Here is a 16023-nt window from a genome sequence, read left to right as displayed (position 1 = left end):
GCTGTTGCTAATCCCTGCCACACTGCAGTTGCTAAATACCGCATATTTAGTAATTTAGATATGCCAGCCACCCCCAGCCATGCTGATCATCTCATATGAGGTGATGGGTCACGGTGCCATAATTTCAAGCACAAGGAAGCATCAGTGGTTTCCATGGGAATATTGAGTCTCCCTCTACACCACCAGAGCTGTTGCCAAGCCCTGCCACACCACAGTTGTCAAATACAGCATATTTAGTCATTCAGTTCTCATTTCTAGCCCAACAATGGCGGATTCACGCCCATCAACCTCCCACGGTGTTGGCGACTCACACCCACTCAAAAGCCGTAAATTACAAAAAAAGACAAGGGTGATGCAGAGTTGGAGCTCATAACCACTTGATCTAATAACAGAAAATCAACTCAATGTTTAAAAGAAAAAATCCATCAACAATAACTCAGGGAAGGTAATCAGGTTGATAAGAATCAGTACGGTAGAGGCTGAAATGAATATCATGCATGATTACTGCATATAACATACTCAAAATTCAGTATTTAAATAACCATAGAACAGTTGAGCTGGGTGGTACTCCCAAGGTAGGTTGAAAGCTGATGATGAGGGGAGCAGGAGCTCTCGCTTCATCAGCCCTCGGGACTAGCCCCTGACAAGCTGAACTTTTTCAGTGTTTCAGTAACACAGAGAGTAAGCCAGCATGCTCTCCAGTACAAGTTCTAACTGTCAACACCAAACTACATGAACATTTCACACTTCATTTCTTATTCAAAACTTTTCCTAAAGAAATAAAACAAGGCATCCACTAACCATACCTCGGAGACCTCAAGGGGGGGGGGGCATCAAAGCCCCCACCATCCGCCCCTCTCCCGGTGACGACTGATGCTTGAAACCACTTTCTGACTCACTTCTTAATTTCTACAGCATTTGCACCCTTTCCTCTAACTTTCTCTCTGTTAAGCACCAACTCTCCTTCTCTAAACCGCATCTTCTTTTTCTAACTAAGACTCAGCTATCTGAGGCAACTGATAGCAAAACTCTTCTCTGTATCCTCATTCTTTCTCTTTACTCATTTGAAAAAAGCCAAAGGTGGATGATGTGTATATGTACACAACAACATATCTTGCTCTTGTGTTCCGGGACTTGAATCTCCTGAATTCTCTACTCTCTGGCTTCAGCTTTCCTGTCATTCTCTGACTAAATATATTTGTGCTGTTTCCTTATCCCCTAATACTACTATGAAAAATTCTTTGACTATCTTACTTCTAAAATGGAACACATCCTGTCCATTTCTCCTTTCTCTGAAATCTCCATTCTATGAGATTTCAGTGTTCACCACCATCTTTGGCTCTCCTCTCCTTTCATTTATCCACTTGGTGAACAAGCCTACATTTTTTCTCTCCTTAATGACATAGAACACCTTGTACGGCATCTTGCCCGTATCCCTGACCATTTTGGAGAGAGCTTGATTACACTTGACCTCTTCCTTACAACTAATCCTTCTGTTTACACTGTTTAATCTCTTGTCTCCGTTGGACTCCTCTGATAACAACCTTATTACTCTAACTTGTCCTATTGCTCCGGTAACCTGTGGATCCTCCAAAGAAGCATCTGTTCCGTTACTTTGGTGCTGCTGATTGGGAGGCCCTCGGGCAGCACGTCTTTTATATTCCCTGGAATGATTACCTGGAATGGCAGAGAGTGTACCTTGCGCAATATGGAGGTTATTCTCTCGGGCATGGAAGCATACATTCCTTTCTGATACCCTTTGATTAATGAAAAAAAAAATAAAAAGGTTTAATCACGTATGTTCAAACGCTGTCCATCACAAGGAGAGGGCCAGCAAAAGGTATCGAAGCCAACCCACTCCTGAATCTCACCTCCTATATGTTTCTGCCCCAAATTCTGCTAAGCCTGCTCTTCACACTGCTAAAATTATTTTCATTCGTACTAAGTGCTCTGAACTCTCCAACTAGAATTCTTCCTGCTCCTTCTGGCACCTTGTCAAAAAAAAAAACTTCCCAATGGCATCTTGCCAAAAACACTTTCTAACAACTTTACCTCATCATCCTTCCGTCCTCTTTTCCACTCTGATGGCTTTGTAGCTGTCTACTGATAAAGTAGAACTCTTTGTTCAAACTTTCTCTAATTCTACCTTGGATGATTCTGATGTTGTTCCTCCATCACTTCCTCCATCTGACTTCATCAAGGCTAACATCAATTTTTTTTTCAAATGATGTGCTTTCTGCCACCACTGGCCTCATTACTATTAAGGCATATGGGGCTGATGGGGTTCCTCCTGTTGTCCTCAAGAACTGTGCTTCTGTGTCTACAAACTGCCTAGGTAAACTCTTTCGCCTTTTTCTATCAACTTGCACCATTCCTTCTTGCTGTAAGTTTGCTGTTTTACAGAATGTCCCAAAGAAGGGCGACCATTCCCAGCCCTCTTACTATCGCCCAATTGCATTTAAATCCTGTATTTCAAAGGTTTCTGAGTCTATTCTAAAAAAAAAAAAAAAAAAAAAGTCTTTCCTATCACAATCCTCTTTCCGACTGTCAGTAAGGGTTCCACCAGGGACGCTCCACTGGCGATCTTCTCACACACTTTTGAGACTCCTGGTCATCCTACTTTCGGGACTTTGGCGAAAGCTTTGCCATTCCGTTTCAGTCTTCAAAGGCTTTTGATCGAGTCTGGAATAAAACATTAATATCCTAACTGCCCTCTTACAGTTTCTATCCTTCTCTTTGTGCTTTCATCTCTAGCTTCCTTTCTAGTCATTCTATAGCTGCTGTTGTAGATGGACACTGTTCTTCTCCTAAAGCTATCAATAATGGTTTCCTCTGGGCTCTGTCCTATCATCAGCTTTCTTCCTTTTATTCATCAATGACCTTCTAAGGTGTACATCTATCTCTAACCATTAATATGCTAATGACTTCACCCTTCACCTTTCCATTCACTTCCCACAGCGTCCATCTTCCCAGTTACTTCAGCAAACAAGGATGAGGCTATGGCACAATTAATGTTTGACTTTGCTTATATGTCTGATTGGGGTAACAATAATCTTTTTTCTTTTAGTAACAGAACACAGGAAGGAAAAACAAATGAATAATAAAAATAATCCATACACAAGCTTACTTGTGTCCTCTGTTCATAAAATATCTGTAACGGTTAGATTTGAACAGCTGCAGGTTGAAGTTTGGGGGGAAACAACTCTGAGGAAGCGAGTTCCAGAGAGATGCAGTTCGGAGAATGAAAGAATTCTGATAGGCAGAAGTTCTGCAATTTGGCTGAGTGACAACCCAGTCATGAGCACTATCAGATGCCCGTGTAGCACGAGGAAAGGCATGGAGAGGTGGCACAATGGACGCAACTTCGTCTAAGCATTTGCCATTAGAACATCTGTAAAATAATGCAAGGGAGGCAACATTCCTTCTTACTTGTAGGGAAGGGAGTAAATTTATAATATCAGGGTTATTAATAATTGCAACTGCTTTGTTCTGAACTTTGTATAGTTCTTATATCGCAACCATTCCACATCCATTCCACAAGGGTGAGCAATATTCAAGCTGAGAGCACTTATGACTCTTATAAACTATAGCTAACTGCTCGTCAGTGGAGAAGTTACGGACTCTGTACAATAATCCAAGTTTCTTTGAGGACGTTTTTGCAAGGGATCTGACATGAGAGGTCCAACTGAGGGCATTGTTTAGTGAGACACCAAGAATGTCAATACTTTTGGAGATGGGAATATTAGTAGAACTGAAGGTAATATACGAATCTGGCAATACCTGTCTATTAGTAAATTGTATATATTTGGTTTTACTAGCATTAAATGAGACAAGGTTGTATTGTCTCCATTCAATGATCGCAGATAAGTCTTTATTTATGAAGACGGCTGTACTGAGTTGAGAGGTAGAGATATCAGACTTTATAAATGGGTGTCCGAGTGTGAATGAACTATCAAGTGTTGAGTCATCTGCATATGAATGGATGGGATTGTGGGTGACAGATAAGAGATCATTAATACGAACCAGGAACAGGGTTGGTGCCAGAACTGATCCCTGTGTCACGCCGGCATTGTCTGATTGGAAATTGGAATATATATCATCTACTTGTATAAAGAAGCGTTGTGGTGTTGATGTGGATGTGATAGGAAGAGTTATGAGGAACACACTGAGGTGGTTTGGCCATGTGGAGAGGATGGAGGGTGAAAGACTGACGAAGAGAGTGTATGTGAGTGAGGTGGAGGGGGGAAGAGGGAGGGGGAGGCCGAGGATGAGATGGAGGAATGAGGTGGAGAGGTATATGAGAGAGGGGGGTGTGAGCTGGGAGCAGGGCAGTGAAATGGCGGGGGACAGGGTGACTTGGAGGCGATTTGTTTGTGGCTACCCCAAACGGGATTGAGGCGTCTGGCAATAGACAGATAGATAGATAGATAGATACTTGTATTCTTATTTTTTTGTCGCAGAGATATGAAGAAAGCAAAGGAACAAGAGACGTTAGTCCATGGCAAGGGAGTTTCGACAGCAGGGAACAGTGCCATACTGTGTCTAAAGCTTTAGAAATATCGAGGGCTATTGCATGAGTTTTTCCATGGAGGTCGATTGATTGATGGATGGTATGAATCAGGAGACTGAGTATGTCAATGGTGGATCTTTTGTGTCGAAAACCATATTGTCTATCACTAATTAAGCTATTGGATTCAAGATGTTTAACTATGTGGTTATTAATTAAAATTTCAAATACTTCACGAAAAGATGTGACAGCTATTGGTCTGTACTCAGAGGAGTCAGAGGAACTTCCTTTCTTTGGAATTGGGTGGATATTGGCTTCTTTCCATGAATTAGGGAATGAAGAAGTACGTTTGCATAGTCTGAATAATTTAGCTAGAACAGAGGCAAGTTCTGGGGAACACTTTTTCAAAACAATTGGAGGAATTCCATCTGGGCCTGGAGCTTTGTTGGTAGGTAAATAGCCTAGGATGGATTTTACATATTTTGTCCGTATTTTAAGTGGAACAATGTCGAGAGAGTCAAGTTCTAGTACTGGGACATTCCAGCTGACTCCCTCTATGGTAGAATTTCTGGGAAATGTACTTGCAAAGATATCTGCTTTCCCAGGTGGATCATTTGTAATGTGGCCATATGGAGATTTTAGTGGGGGAATGGATGATGACTTTTTAAAATTATTATTGAAAGAATTGAGAGATGAACAGAATACTCTATTGTCATTAGGGTTGTTAAGTAGTTTTGATGCTTGATTTTGAAGAAAGTTTGATTTACCAAGATTTATTACAGCTTTTGCATGTTTCCTTGCAATTTTTACTTGAGAGAGTGATTCGGATGTTTTAGATTTTAAGTAAGAGTTATAAGCTAATGTCTTTTGTTTTTAATGCATCAAAAACTCAGTTCTTACCTCTATCAACCCGACAAAATCTTCCTCAGGGGTACCCTCTAGTTTTTAATATTATCCAGCTCAATGCAGCAGCATCTTTAAACATAGAAGGAGTTTCATTCACTTGGGATTTATCTTGGAAAGAACATATTACCTTTCTTGTAAAATCTGTTTTCAAGAGATTGTGTGTTAAGCCGACTCTATACTTTCTTTACCTCTGCATATTTTTTTTTTTATTTTATAGATGGGTTTTATTCACCACTGCGTAGAGTACAACTCTCATGTGTGGGGAGGCTCCCCACATATAGCTCTTCTCAACAGCATGGAGTCGAAGGCTTTTCGTCTCAGTAAATCTCTTCTCACTGGTTCTCTTCAACCTCTGTCTCTTTGGCGCACTGTTGCATCGTTATCTCACTGTTACTTCAATGGTCTTTGCCCCTCTGAACTGTCTGCTTGCATCCTTCCACCACTTTGGCAGGAGTCTAGCAACAAACTCTCATCCCTTTTCCATCCCACTGCCTAATGCAGGAGTCAACAATTACTCCCAGTCCTTCATGTAGCAACAGGTCAATTCTGGAAATGTCTCCCACTGTCCATGTTTCCTCTTGCCAATGATCTCCAGCCTTTCACACGGAGTGTGTCCAGGTATCTCGAAATGAACAGTTCTTTTTGTTTTCTTGTTTATGTTTTTTCTTGAAGGGAACAATTTACATGCTCCTGGCCTTTAGTTTCTTCTTCCTTTCATTAGAAAAAAAAAACTACCTTCACTTTGGCACTAGCAACCTGACCACTCACCTTGACGTTATGGAAGGAAAACCGGGTTTTAAACCACATAAACCAGCCTTGAGTAGCATTAACCTGCCCCATCCTGACCGATTTTTCACCACTGACCCCCCCCCCAATCCCGACGAATTTTGGAAAAAAAAATTTGGGGCTAAAACCTCCGCTTTTGGTGATAAACATCGAAAATTCATAGAGAAATCGCTCACCTGAGGTTTAAAATACTATACAGGTAGCAGTACCCCTTTCCTTACTGTGTTTTCTATCAGGCTGGCTCCAAAGAAAACGAGTTCTATGGGAGGGTAACTGTTCCACACCACTCATAAAGGGTATTCATTTATTTATTTGGTACGAATTTATATGTAGTATGTGAGTATATTGGTTTTCACAAAGTAATATAGGCCATATAAGCACTGTTTCACTCCCCAAACACATCAACATACCTGACGTTTTTTGGCAACAATACCTGATCATTATTTCTCACTCTTTCTTCCTCTAATGCTACGTAAACTTTCTCCACCACATTTTCATCGATTGGGGAATCACTCTGGCCTTGAATTTCATACCACGGCACGACATGTCTTAACTGGCCAGGTCACTGATAACAGGTGAATTGCCGAGACAGCGGCTTGCAGGGGGGGAGGCCATGTGGGGTAAGGCATTGACCCTGCCTGGCATCTTGTAGAGGAAGGTGTCTCGTGTATACGTATCAAAAATCAAGCACGATATTTGAAGATTGTGTAAATTAGGGACCTTGCAAATGCTTCGCATTTATATACATGAAGTCACAGTGACAAAATGTGTGGACGTATATATACGCCAACGGGAGTCAGCGGGTTAAACTTCACATGAGAATCAGGGGCTGCATGTTCCTTTAGCACAGGAAAAAGGAAATGAGCAGTAGGCTTGGGTTTAACATGAAACGAGTGCATCCTTGGTAGCAAACTATCATACAGCGTGATACATGTATTGTCACAGTAAAGAAAAACTGCAAACAGTAATATATAGCAATAAACAGTACATTAATTAATTGATAAAAAAGCTATATATTATAGCTGTAAAGTATTATAAATCTGATATTCAATACCATTATTCATACTGCTGACAGTGAAATCAGATTGTTATGTGAGTGAGCGGCAAGCCTCAGGAACGCTGCCTCAGCTGCTTAGGACCATATCTACATCTATATCTATCTATCTGTCTAACTGTCTATCTCTCTATCAGTCTACCTACCTATATCTATATCTATCTATCTGTCTGTCTATCTCTCTATTTATCAGTCTATCTACCTACATCTATATCTATCTATCTATCTATATATATACAGGTGTACCGGGTTCACACCTTGGTCACTCTCCCGTTTTCACCCCTGGGGGTAGGGGGGTTTCAAGAATACTCCCCCAGTATCCCTGCTTGTCGTACGAGGCGACTAAAAGGGTTGGTGGTGGGTTAGTGCCCCACCCCATAAAAAGAACTAACGAAACAAGCGAATAAAGCGCCTCGGACCAGGATGGACCATACGTTGACGACTAAGGAATGGACAAAGGACATTCTGAGGGTGGGAACATGGAATGTGAGAGGAGTGAATGATGAAGTGAAAGAGAAAGAGATTGTTCAGGTGCTTGAGGATGCAAGAGTGGATATATGTGGATTGACTGAAACTAAATGGAAAGGTGAAAGGGTGAGAGAATGGGAATATGGTTTAGGTATATGTGCGGGAGTTAATGAGAATGAGAGGGCCAGAGAGGGAGTATGTCTGATGATAAGCAAGAAGTGGAAGGAGAATATAAGAGAGTATGGAACAGTGGGTGCAAGGATTGTATGGGTAAGGATGAAAGTAGGTATACAAGCGTGGCTGATTGTATGTGTGTATGCTCGGACAGAGGACCGAGTGGCAAGAGTGAAAGATGAGTTTTGGGCGAGAGTAGAAGCATGTATGGACAAATCTGAGAGGAGCGAGAGAGAGCTTTTGATTGAAGACATGAATGGGAAAGTTGGCAATGTACGAGTGGATGGAGTGGTTGGTCAGTGGGGTGTGCCAGCTGAAGTAGATGGGAATTGTAGTGCTTTGGTGGACATCTGGGCTGGTAGGGGGTTGGCAATAGCCAACACCTACTTTCGGCATATGATGATCCACCGGTATTCATGGAGAGTAATGAGGAAGATGAATGGTGAACTTGTTGAATGAAAGGCAATGATAGACTGCGTGTGTGTGTGGATGAGCGAATAAAAAGACAAGTGTTGGATGCAAGAGTGTGGAAAGGGTGGGGGAATGGAGTCTTGGACCATCACCTAGTGATGGCCAAGGTAAAGGTGCAAAGGAAATGGTTGAGGAGACAAAGGGGAAGACGGGAGGAACAGCTCCTGTGAGAAGAGGGGAGATTTTGCAAGATAGTGAGAAAGTGGCAGAGTATAAGAGCATAGTGGAAGAAAGATTGGGAAGGTATGAGCTAGAGCAGATGGAAGGGGCGGAAGACGTATGTAAGATATTTGTGGAAGAGATAGGCGCAGAGTGTGATGTGGTTTGTGGAGTGAGGAGGAGATGCAAGGGTGTGCAAGGGACAGCATGGTGGAATGATGAGGTGAAACGAGCTGTTTTGAACAAAAGAAGGCATATAGTGAATGGTTAGCGAGTAGGGGTAGGGGAGAAGATGAGAGAGAGAAGAGAGAGGTATATGTGAGCAGGAGAAGGGAGATGAAGAGATTGGTGAAGGAGAAGAAGAAAGTGGATGAAGAGTTTGGGAGGAATCTGAGTGTGAAATGGAGGGAGAGTAAGAAATTGTTTTGGAAGGAGGTTAAAAAAGTAAGGCAGCCAGCTGGAATGTCCTGCCTTTTCCTATTGTTCAGCCACGAGTTATTTTTTAAATTCCTTCCATAGTGCTGTTATAGCCATAAAATACATGGTAACTGCACACAATTATTGGCTTAGTTTTCATTTTTACACTGTAGCATTTGTTAGTCTTATGATCTTATCCTGCATCTAAGGTGCTTTAGCATTTTTCAGTCATATTCTGGTCAATTCTGTACTTTGCCTATTTTTTCATTATATTGTAAAAAGATTTCAGATTGTGATACAGTACAGCAGTGCTGGTGTATGTATACAAATATATATATATATATATATATATATATATATATATATATATATATTTCAGCCGTTTGTGTGTCCACTGCAGGACCGGTCTATCCCGACCGAAGTGGGGACGATACAGCCAATGTATCTCTACCAAGTGGCTTAGGCTGTCTCGTAGAGATTGTATGTAGGGTAAGAAGTGCTTGTAAATGTAATTGTAGTGTTGGAGTGGCTTTGGATGTGTGTGTAGTCTGTGAACCAAGTGTAATCGCCCCACGCAAGCATACTTTAAGAATGCGACACTGGTTCAACCACAGCACCCCTTGTGTCTGCCAATGCAGTACGTGGCGGGACTCGAACCCTCGTTCTTCTGTGTACAAAAACGCACACTTTACCACTGCACCACAGAGGCTCCATATATATATATATATATATATATATATATATATATATATATATAGGTTTCATAACGTCATGGGCCCAAAGTGTGTGGGGGGGAGGAGACATCCTGTATTTTGACTGTTCAGATATGGCAACCCTAATGATGAGTGATATGCTTTCATGCGCAAATCCTTTGGCTTTTATTTGGTCTTTCATTTCTGCCTGAAATAGCTTCTACAGTGTTATGAATGCCTATAGTTGAAGGTACTGTGTGTTCTTACGACAGTGTTGATAATAACTTCCTGGTGATATTTTGACTGTATGACCTTTTGACATTATAACAGCTTGAAGGTGTTTCTACTGTGTGATCTTATGACCATGATGAAAATGTTAATGCCTGATGGTGTTTCTATCGTGCAATTTTATGACTGTGGCGATATAAGATAACTGCATGTCAAGTCAATGACTTCATGTATGGCGTTGTTTATATATTGATTTATTATTACGTTTCCAGATAACGTTATGGCTTCCCCAGCAAAGAACCTTGACTATGATGAATGCTATATTCAGTATGGATTCACTACAGTCGTCAAAAAAGGGTGTGAATTCCCACAGTGTGTTACATGTCACAAGGTTTAATCAGTAGAATGCATGAAACCAAACTTTCTCATGAGGCATTTGAATAGATGTCACCCGAATCTGAAAAGTAAGAATGCTGCCTTCTTCAAGCGAAAGGAGGAGAGATTGACATGGTCAAGATTAAATTGTTCGGGACAGGTCAGTCAACAAAATCAACCATGGTTACGTGCATCTTACATGGTATCACGGAGACTTGCAGAAGAGAGAGAAAAAATGCATATAAGTTGGTTGTTCCTTGCTCTAATGACAGTATCCACTGTGTTATTGGATGTGAAGCTGAGCAAGTCACATGATTACCCCTCTCAAGTGATACTGTTCATTGACAAATGTTACATATGTCTGAAGACATTAACCCGTCACGTCCCGAGGTTTTCCGCACCTCCGACATCCCCCAGTCCCGAGGTATTTTCGATTTTTTTTTTTTTGGCTAAAACCTTCGCTTTTGATGAGAAACATCGAAAATTCATAGAGAAATCGCTCACCTGAGGTTTAAAGTGCCCAATCCAGGTAGGAGTTCCTCCTTACCTGAGTGGGTTTTCTAACATGCTGGCACCAAAGAAAACGAGTTCTATGGGAGGGTAACTATTTTATCCACTCATAAACGGTATTTGTTTATTTACTTGGTACGAATGTATATGTAGTATGACAGTATATTGGTTTTCAAGCAGTAATAAAGGCATTATAAGCATTGTTTCACTCACTAACTAATCACCATACCTGGCCTATTTTTGCCACACTACCTGATCATTATTTCTGGCTGTTTCTTCTTCTAATGCTAGGTAAACATTGTCCTCCACGTTGTCATCGATTGGGGAATCACTCTGGCCCTGAATAACTTTACTAGTCAGGTCACTGGTAGCAGGTCCTTTGCCAAGACAATGGCGTGAGGGGGGGAGGGGGGAGGTTATGCAGTGTAAGGCATTGTCCCTGCTTGGTATTTTGTACAGGAATAGAGGAAGGTGTCCTGTGTATACATACGAAAAATCACGTGCGAAAATTGAAAATTGTGCAAATTAGGTACCTTGCAATTGCACGACGTACTGGTACGTCGCCGGGACTGGCAAATGCAAATCGTGGTGACGTACCCATACGTCGTCGGGACGGGGCGGGTTAAAAACAACAAGTGACTGCTGAAATAAAAAGGTCATCTTTGGCCAAATTTGAAATCCACTTTGAAGAGTCGACTAACGTGGCTGCTTGTGCCCAAGTCCTGGTGATTGTATGATGCATCAGTGGTGGAGATTTCAAGGAGGATTTCTGATTCTGTCATGCTTTGGAGACGACTACATGAGGTGAATACATTTTCCATGAAATCTCAAATTATTTAAAGCCCGAAACACTTTCTTGGAATGATATATGTGCGTGCGCAACTGATGGACCACAAGCAATCCTTGGTCATTGATCAAGGTTTCCAGGAAAAGTGAATGAGGCTATCCAGATACATGGCAACTTCTTTGTATACTTCATAGATATGCTCTGACATCTTAAATTTTCCTACCAGAGTTAAGAATAATACTTGATGATGATGTGTGCATGGTACTGGTAAAGTCCATCAAATTCTCAAAATGACTGACTCTTCCACCTACTGTGCCAAGTGTTTGGAGTAAGGGAAAAAGTGATTTTCTTTCACACAGAGGTTCACTGGTTGTCATGGGGAAATGTGGTATCAAGAGAGTCACTGAAGGAAAAGCTTTCAAAATTCTTCAAACGGGACAACATGAGAAAGTTGCTTGAGTTCAAAAATTGTCAAACAACCTGTGGCTCCAGAAGCTGGCCTACTTGAGGGACATATTCCTATATCTAAACTCATTAATCTTATTCCTCCAAGGCCGCCATACCACAATGTTTGCATTCATGACAAACTAAGTTCATCCAGCATCAAGGTAAAGCTGTGGGAAGGAAAGGTCAAAGATGAAAATCTTAGCATGTGTAAACACCTTAGGTGCGGCACTTGATAAAACCCGTTACTGGAAAACTAGAACTGGTTCACCTTGTGCAAACACATCTTTCTTCCCTGCGGATGGAGTTGCAGTCTACTTTCCCAGAACTGAGGGAGTTCAGATGAATATTGAATAGCAACCAATTCATTGTTAACGAGCACCTTCTCGCAGATAACATGTAAAAAGAATTTATATAGTTGATGAACGACTCTGCTGTAAAAGATGCATTTGAAACACATCGCCTGACTAAGTTCTGATCTAAAACGGGTGAGCTTTAGCCTGCTGTAGCTGATGTTCATGTGAAGGTAGTTGCTGATGCTCTCTTGTACTTACATACAAGAGCAAGGATTTTCAATGCTGTTGAACATGAAAACTAATCACCGAGCAAGACTTAATGTGGAGGTTGATCTTTTAGTATGTCTGTCTAACACTGTTCCTCGAACTGAGAGAGTTGTTTGTATGAAACAGACACAGCCTTTGCACTAAAGTTAAATTCTGGTTTTCATAGATAAAACATTGGGTTAGTCTAAAATTGCCAAATGAAATAGTTAAAATTTTGTCAGTCTTACAATAGTCAGTACAGTTCCATTCTACACTGAATTACTGCAAATATTTTTATCATAATCCTATATAGTATCACTGTACTTTTACTATGCTGTTAATGCTTAACTGCTTAATAACGTCACTTCCGTTTCAATCATTTTATAATATCCATTGTTGTATCACTGTATAATGAATTTTTCTTCACATATTACCAGACTATAGACAGTGTCAGATCAATCGCGTGCAGGTCGATGGTTTGATAACTCAGGGGGTACTTACTCGGAAAAAGGGTAAGAACCCCTGACATAGTCCGTATCATTTCTGGATAACAGAAGCTTAGGCATTACGCAACTCTCTATACATTTATGTAACTCACTGATCCTGAGGAATTGCCTTCTGTCCGATGTATAGCGAGGCCAGGCTACAGCAGCGAACCCTGGTGAAGGAGACTCCCTTGGCAGGTTTGGGTCCCTGATAGAAGAAGAGGGTCAGTCAGCCAGTACATGTAATCACTATATAGGTAATAACAGCCTGCTAAAAGCAGCATGTTGAAACTTAACCTAATATAATTTGCTCTAACACTGGGGATGGAGTTTCTTTAGTAGGTTGGTGTCCCTAGAGTCTCTGAGTTGGTGTCCCTAGAGTCTCTGAGCCCAGATTAAAAAGAGCACGATCGAGTCCCAGTGGTAACTATGATTTGTTCTTGTACTAAAAACAAGGAATGGAGAGTGGAAAACCTTCGCATGTATTCTGTCATCTTCGCTATATAAAGGGTGAAACCTTTGCTTGTATGAAAAATAAGGAAAGAAAAATGAAAAACCTTCACATGTATTCTGTCATACTTGTAATGAAGTTTCGCCATATAATTGGCGAAGCTTCTTGTTTCCGTCAGTATTATTAAGTTTCGCCATGTAAATGGCGAAACTTCATGTTTTCGTCAATATTATTTTTAAAGCTTTCCCACATAAATGCCGAAGATTCTTGTTTTCGTCAGTACCATTTTTCTTTGCCCTTTTTTTCGAGCTTGATAATAATGCACATGAAACTACCCTTGAGTAACCCAAGTCCTTATGCCAAATATACCTGACGACCCATTTCTGATGGTCATATACTCATTTTTATTTTAAAATCAGCATATTTGAAATTGATATATCTCAAAAACTAATTGAGATACAGCTATTTGGTTGAATATCCTAAGATGAAAATGTTTGCTGAATAGTTTTGGCTTCATATTTTGCCATTTAGCCTAGTGGAAAGTACCGAATTCAAATCTGCTCAGTTTTATCATTGGAACATGTTTTTAGAGAATACCGCAAAAGCTTTAATGCTGTACCATAACTTTCCATATATATATATATATATATATATATATATATATATATATATACAAAGAGAGAGAGAGAGAGAGAGAGAGAGAGAGAGGAGCCTCTGTGGTACAGTGGTAGAGTGTGCGTTTCGCACACTGGTGAGCGCGGGTTCGCCTCCCACCAGAGTTGCAAAAAAAAAAACTTTGGGAACCGTTCACCAAGCCACTTGTTACTTTGGCAGACACAAGGGGTGCTGTGGTTGAACCAGTGTCGGATACTAGTATGCTTCACCCAGTCGGCTTAAGGCGGACCGATTACACTTGGTTCACAGACTACACACACATCCAAAGCCATTACAACACTACAGTCACTCACAACCACTTCTCACCCTACATACAGTCTCTACCATAAAGCCTAAGCCACTGGGTTGTGATACATTGGCTGTATCGTCCCTGCTTCGGTAGGGATAGGCCGGTCCTGCAGTGGACCTCAACGGCTGATATATATATATATATATATATATATATATATATATATATATAATCATCAGCTGTTTGAATGTCCACTGCAGGACTGGCCTATCCTGACCGAAGTGGGGACAACACAGCAGTGTATCTCTACCGAGTGGCTTAGGCTGTCTGGTAGAGATTATATAGGGTGAGAAGTGCTTGTAAGTATACCTGTAGTGTTGGAGTGGCTTTGGTGTTTAGTCTGTGAACCAAGTGTAATCGGCCCGCGCAAGCCAACTGGGTGCAATCATACTTTATAATATGCAACACTGGTTCAACCACAGCACCCATTGTGTCCGTCAAAGTAGTACATGGCCAGAAGAACGCTCCCAAAGTCTATTACCCGGCAGGGTGCGAACCCTGGTTCTTCAGTGTACGAAAACGCACACTTTACCACAGAGGCTTATATATATATATATATATTGTGGTCCCTCTTATGATCTGAAAGAAATATGGTTACAGTTAAGCATACAGTTAGCCAGTTATTGAAACAAACGTTAATTTACACCTGTGTTTTTTGACGTCTTTGTGTTCAGATCTTGTTGATGTTTCACAAGAAGTTACCTTAAGGTCTTCAGATCTTGTTTATATTAAACCTACCTTTTAAATCATAAATAGCTCTACAGATGGCAAAGCTTCAGATTGTTACTACACAACAGGAATAGGTAACTAGTTATGTTTTGTTTTTGCAGGATAAAAAGGAATGGAGAAAGCAGAATCTTACCAGGTCTCTTGTTCTACATACTCGTACTATAAACGTGTGTGTGTGTGTGTGTGTGTGTGTGTGTGTGTGTGTGTGTGTAGCACAGCCGAAAATGGAAAAACGATTTTGATGAAACCTGGCAGGATGATTGTGACTGAGTCACAGATGGGCTCATTTGAATTTCATGTTGATAGAAATTTTCTAATATGGTGTTTCGACTCCAAATTGTTCCCACTGGCTTTACAGCTGAATGACCCAATATGGCAGCCAAGCACTCCCTCCTTAATTTATGCATATAATGTTGGTTTGGAGCAAAATGAAACCCCGTCCAGAAATAGCTTTTATTCATTAAGTGCTAAGCGGCCCAATAGGGTCACTCACAATCCACTTGTTACTCCCATAAGAAGAAAAAGATCCTTATCTACATTTTACACAATGGAAAATATACAACTTTCTCATGTCTCTATATATTCATGTCAAGAACAAATGTATGTTACAGCTGGAAAATGATTGTAAACGTGATTGTGAATCCCACCCCAAGCTCGATTCTCATTCACTTAGGATTTTTTCAAGCACCTCTCTCTTAATTCCTCAATTTGCCTAAGAAGGCTTATTATTCTCTTCCATGCTGCTAATATAGTATCTATACAATATCGAGAAAGAGTGCACAAACGGCATCCTAAAATAAACTAATGTAACAGACACAGAACTAAATAAGCCTTCTCAGCTTACTGGAATACGGCTTAAAGTCATGCAGCTCAT

General features: G+C 40.8%; 1 protein-coding gene across 1 annotated transcript in view; it reads right to left on the bottom strand.

The window, feature by feature from the left end:
* Positions 1-16023, bottom strand: part of LOC145396151 (cocaine esterase-like) — a 90584-nt gene that overhangs the window by 27080 nt on the left and 47481 nt on the right. The window contains exon 6 of the mRNA XM_080269593.1: positions 13119-13213. Coding sequence (XP_080125719.1) covers positions 13119-13213 — 95 coding nt within the window. The remainder of the gene's footprint in view (positions 1-13118; positions 13214-16023) is intronic.

The sequence above is a fragment of the Coenobita brevimanus genome, chromosome 35 (genome assembly GCF_032717465.1).
Source record: "Coenobita brevimanus isolate Jiangsu-jjx chromosome 35, ASM3271746v2, whole genome shotgun sequence".
Classification (NCBI taxonomy): domain Eukaryota; kingdom Metazoa; phylum Arthropoda; class Malacostraca; order Decapoda; family Coenobitidae; genus Coenobita; species Coenobita brevimanus.
The sequence above is the reverse complement of the archived record's forward strand: the minus strand, read 5'-3'. Positions and strand labels throughout refer to the sequence as shown.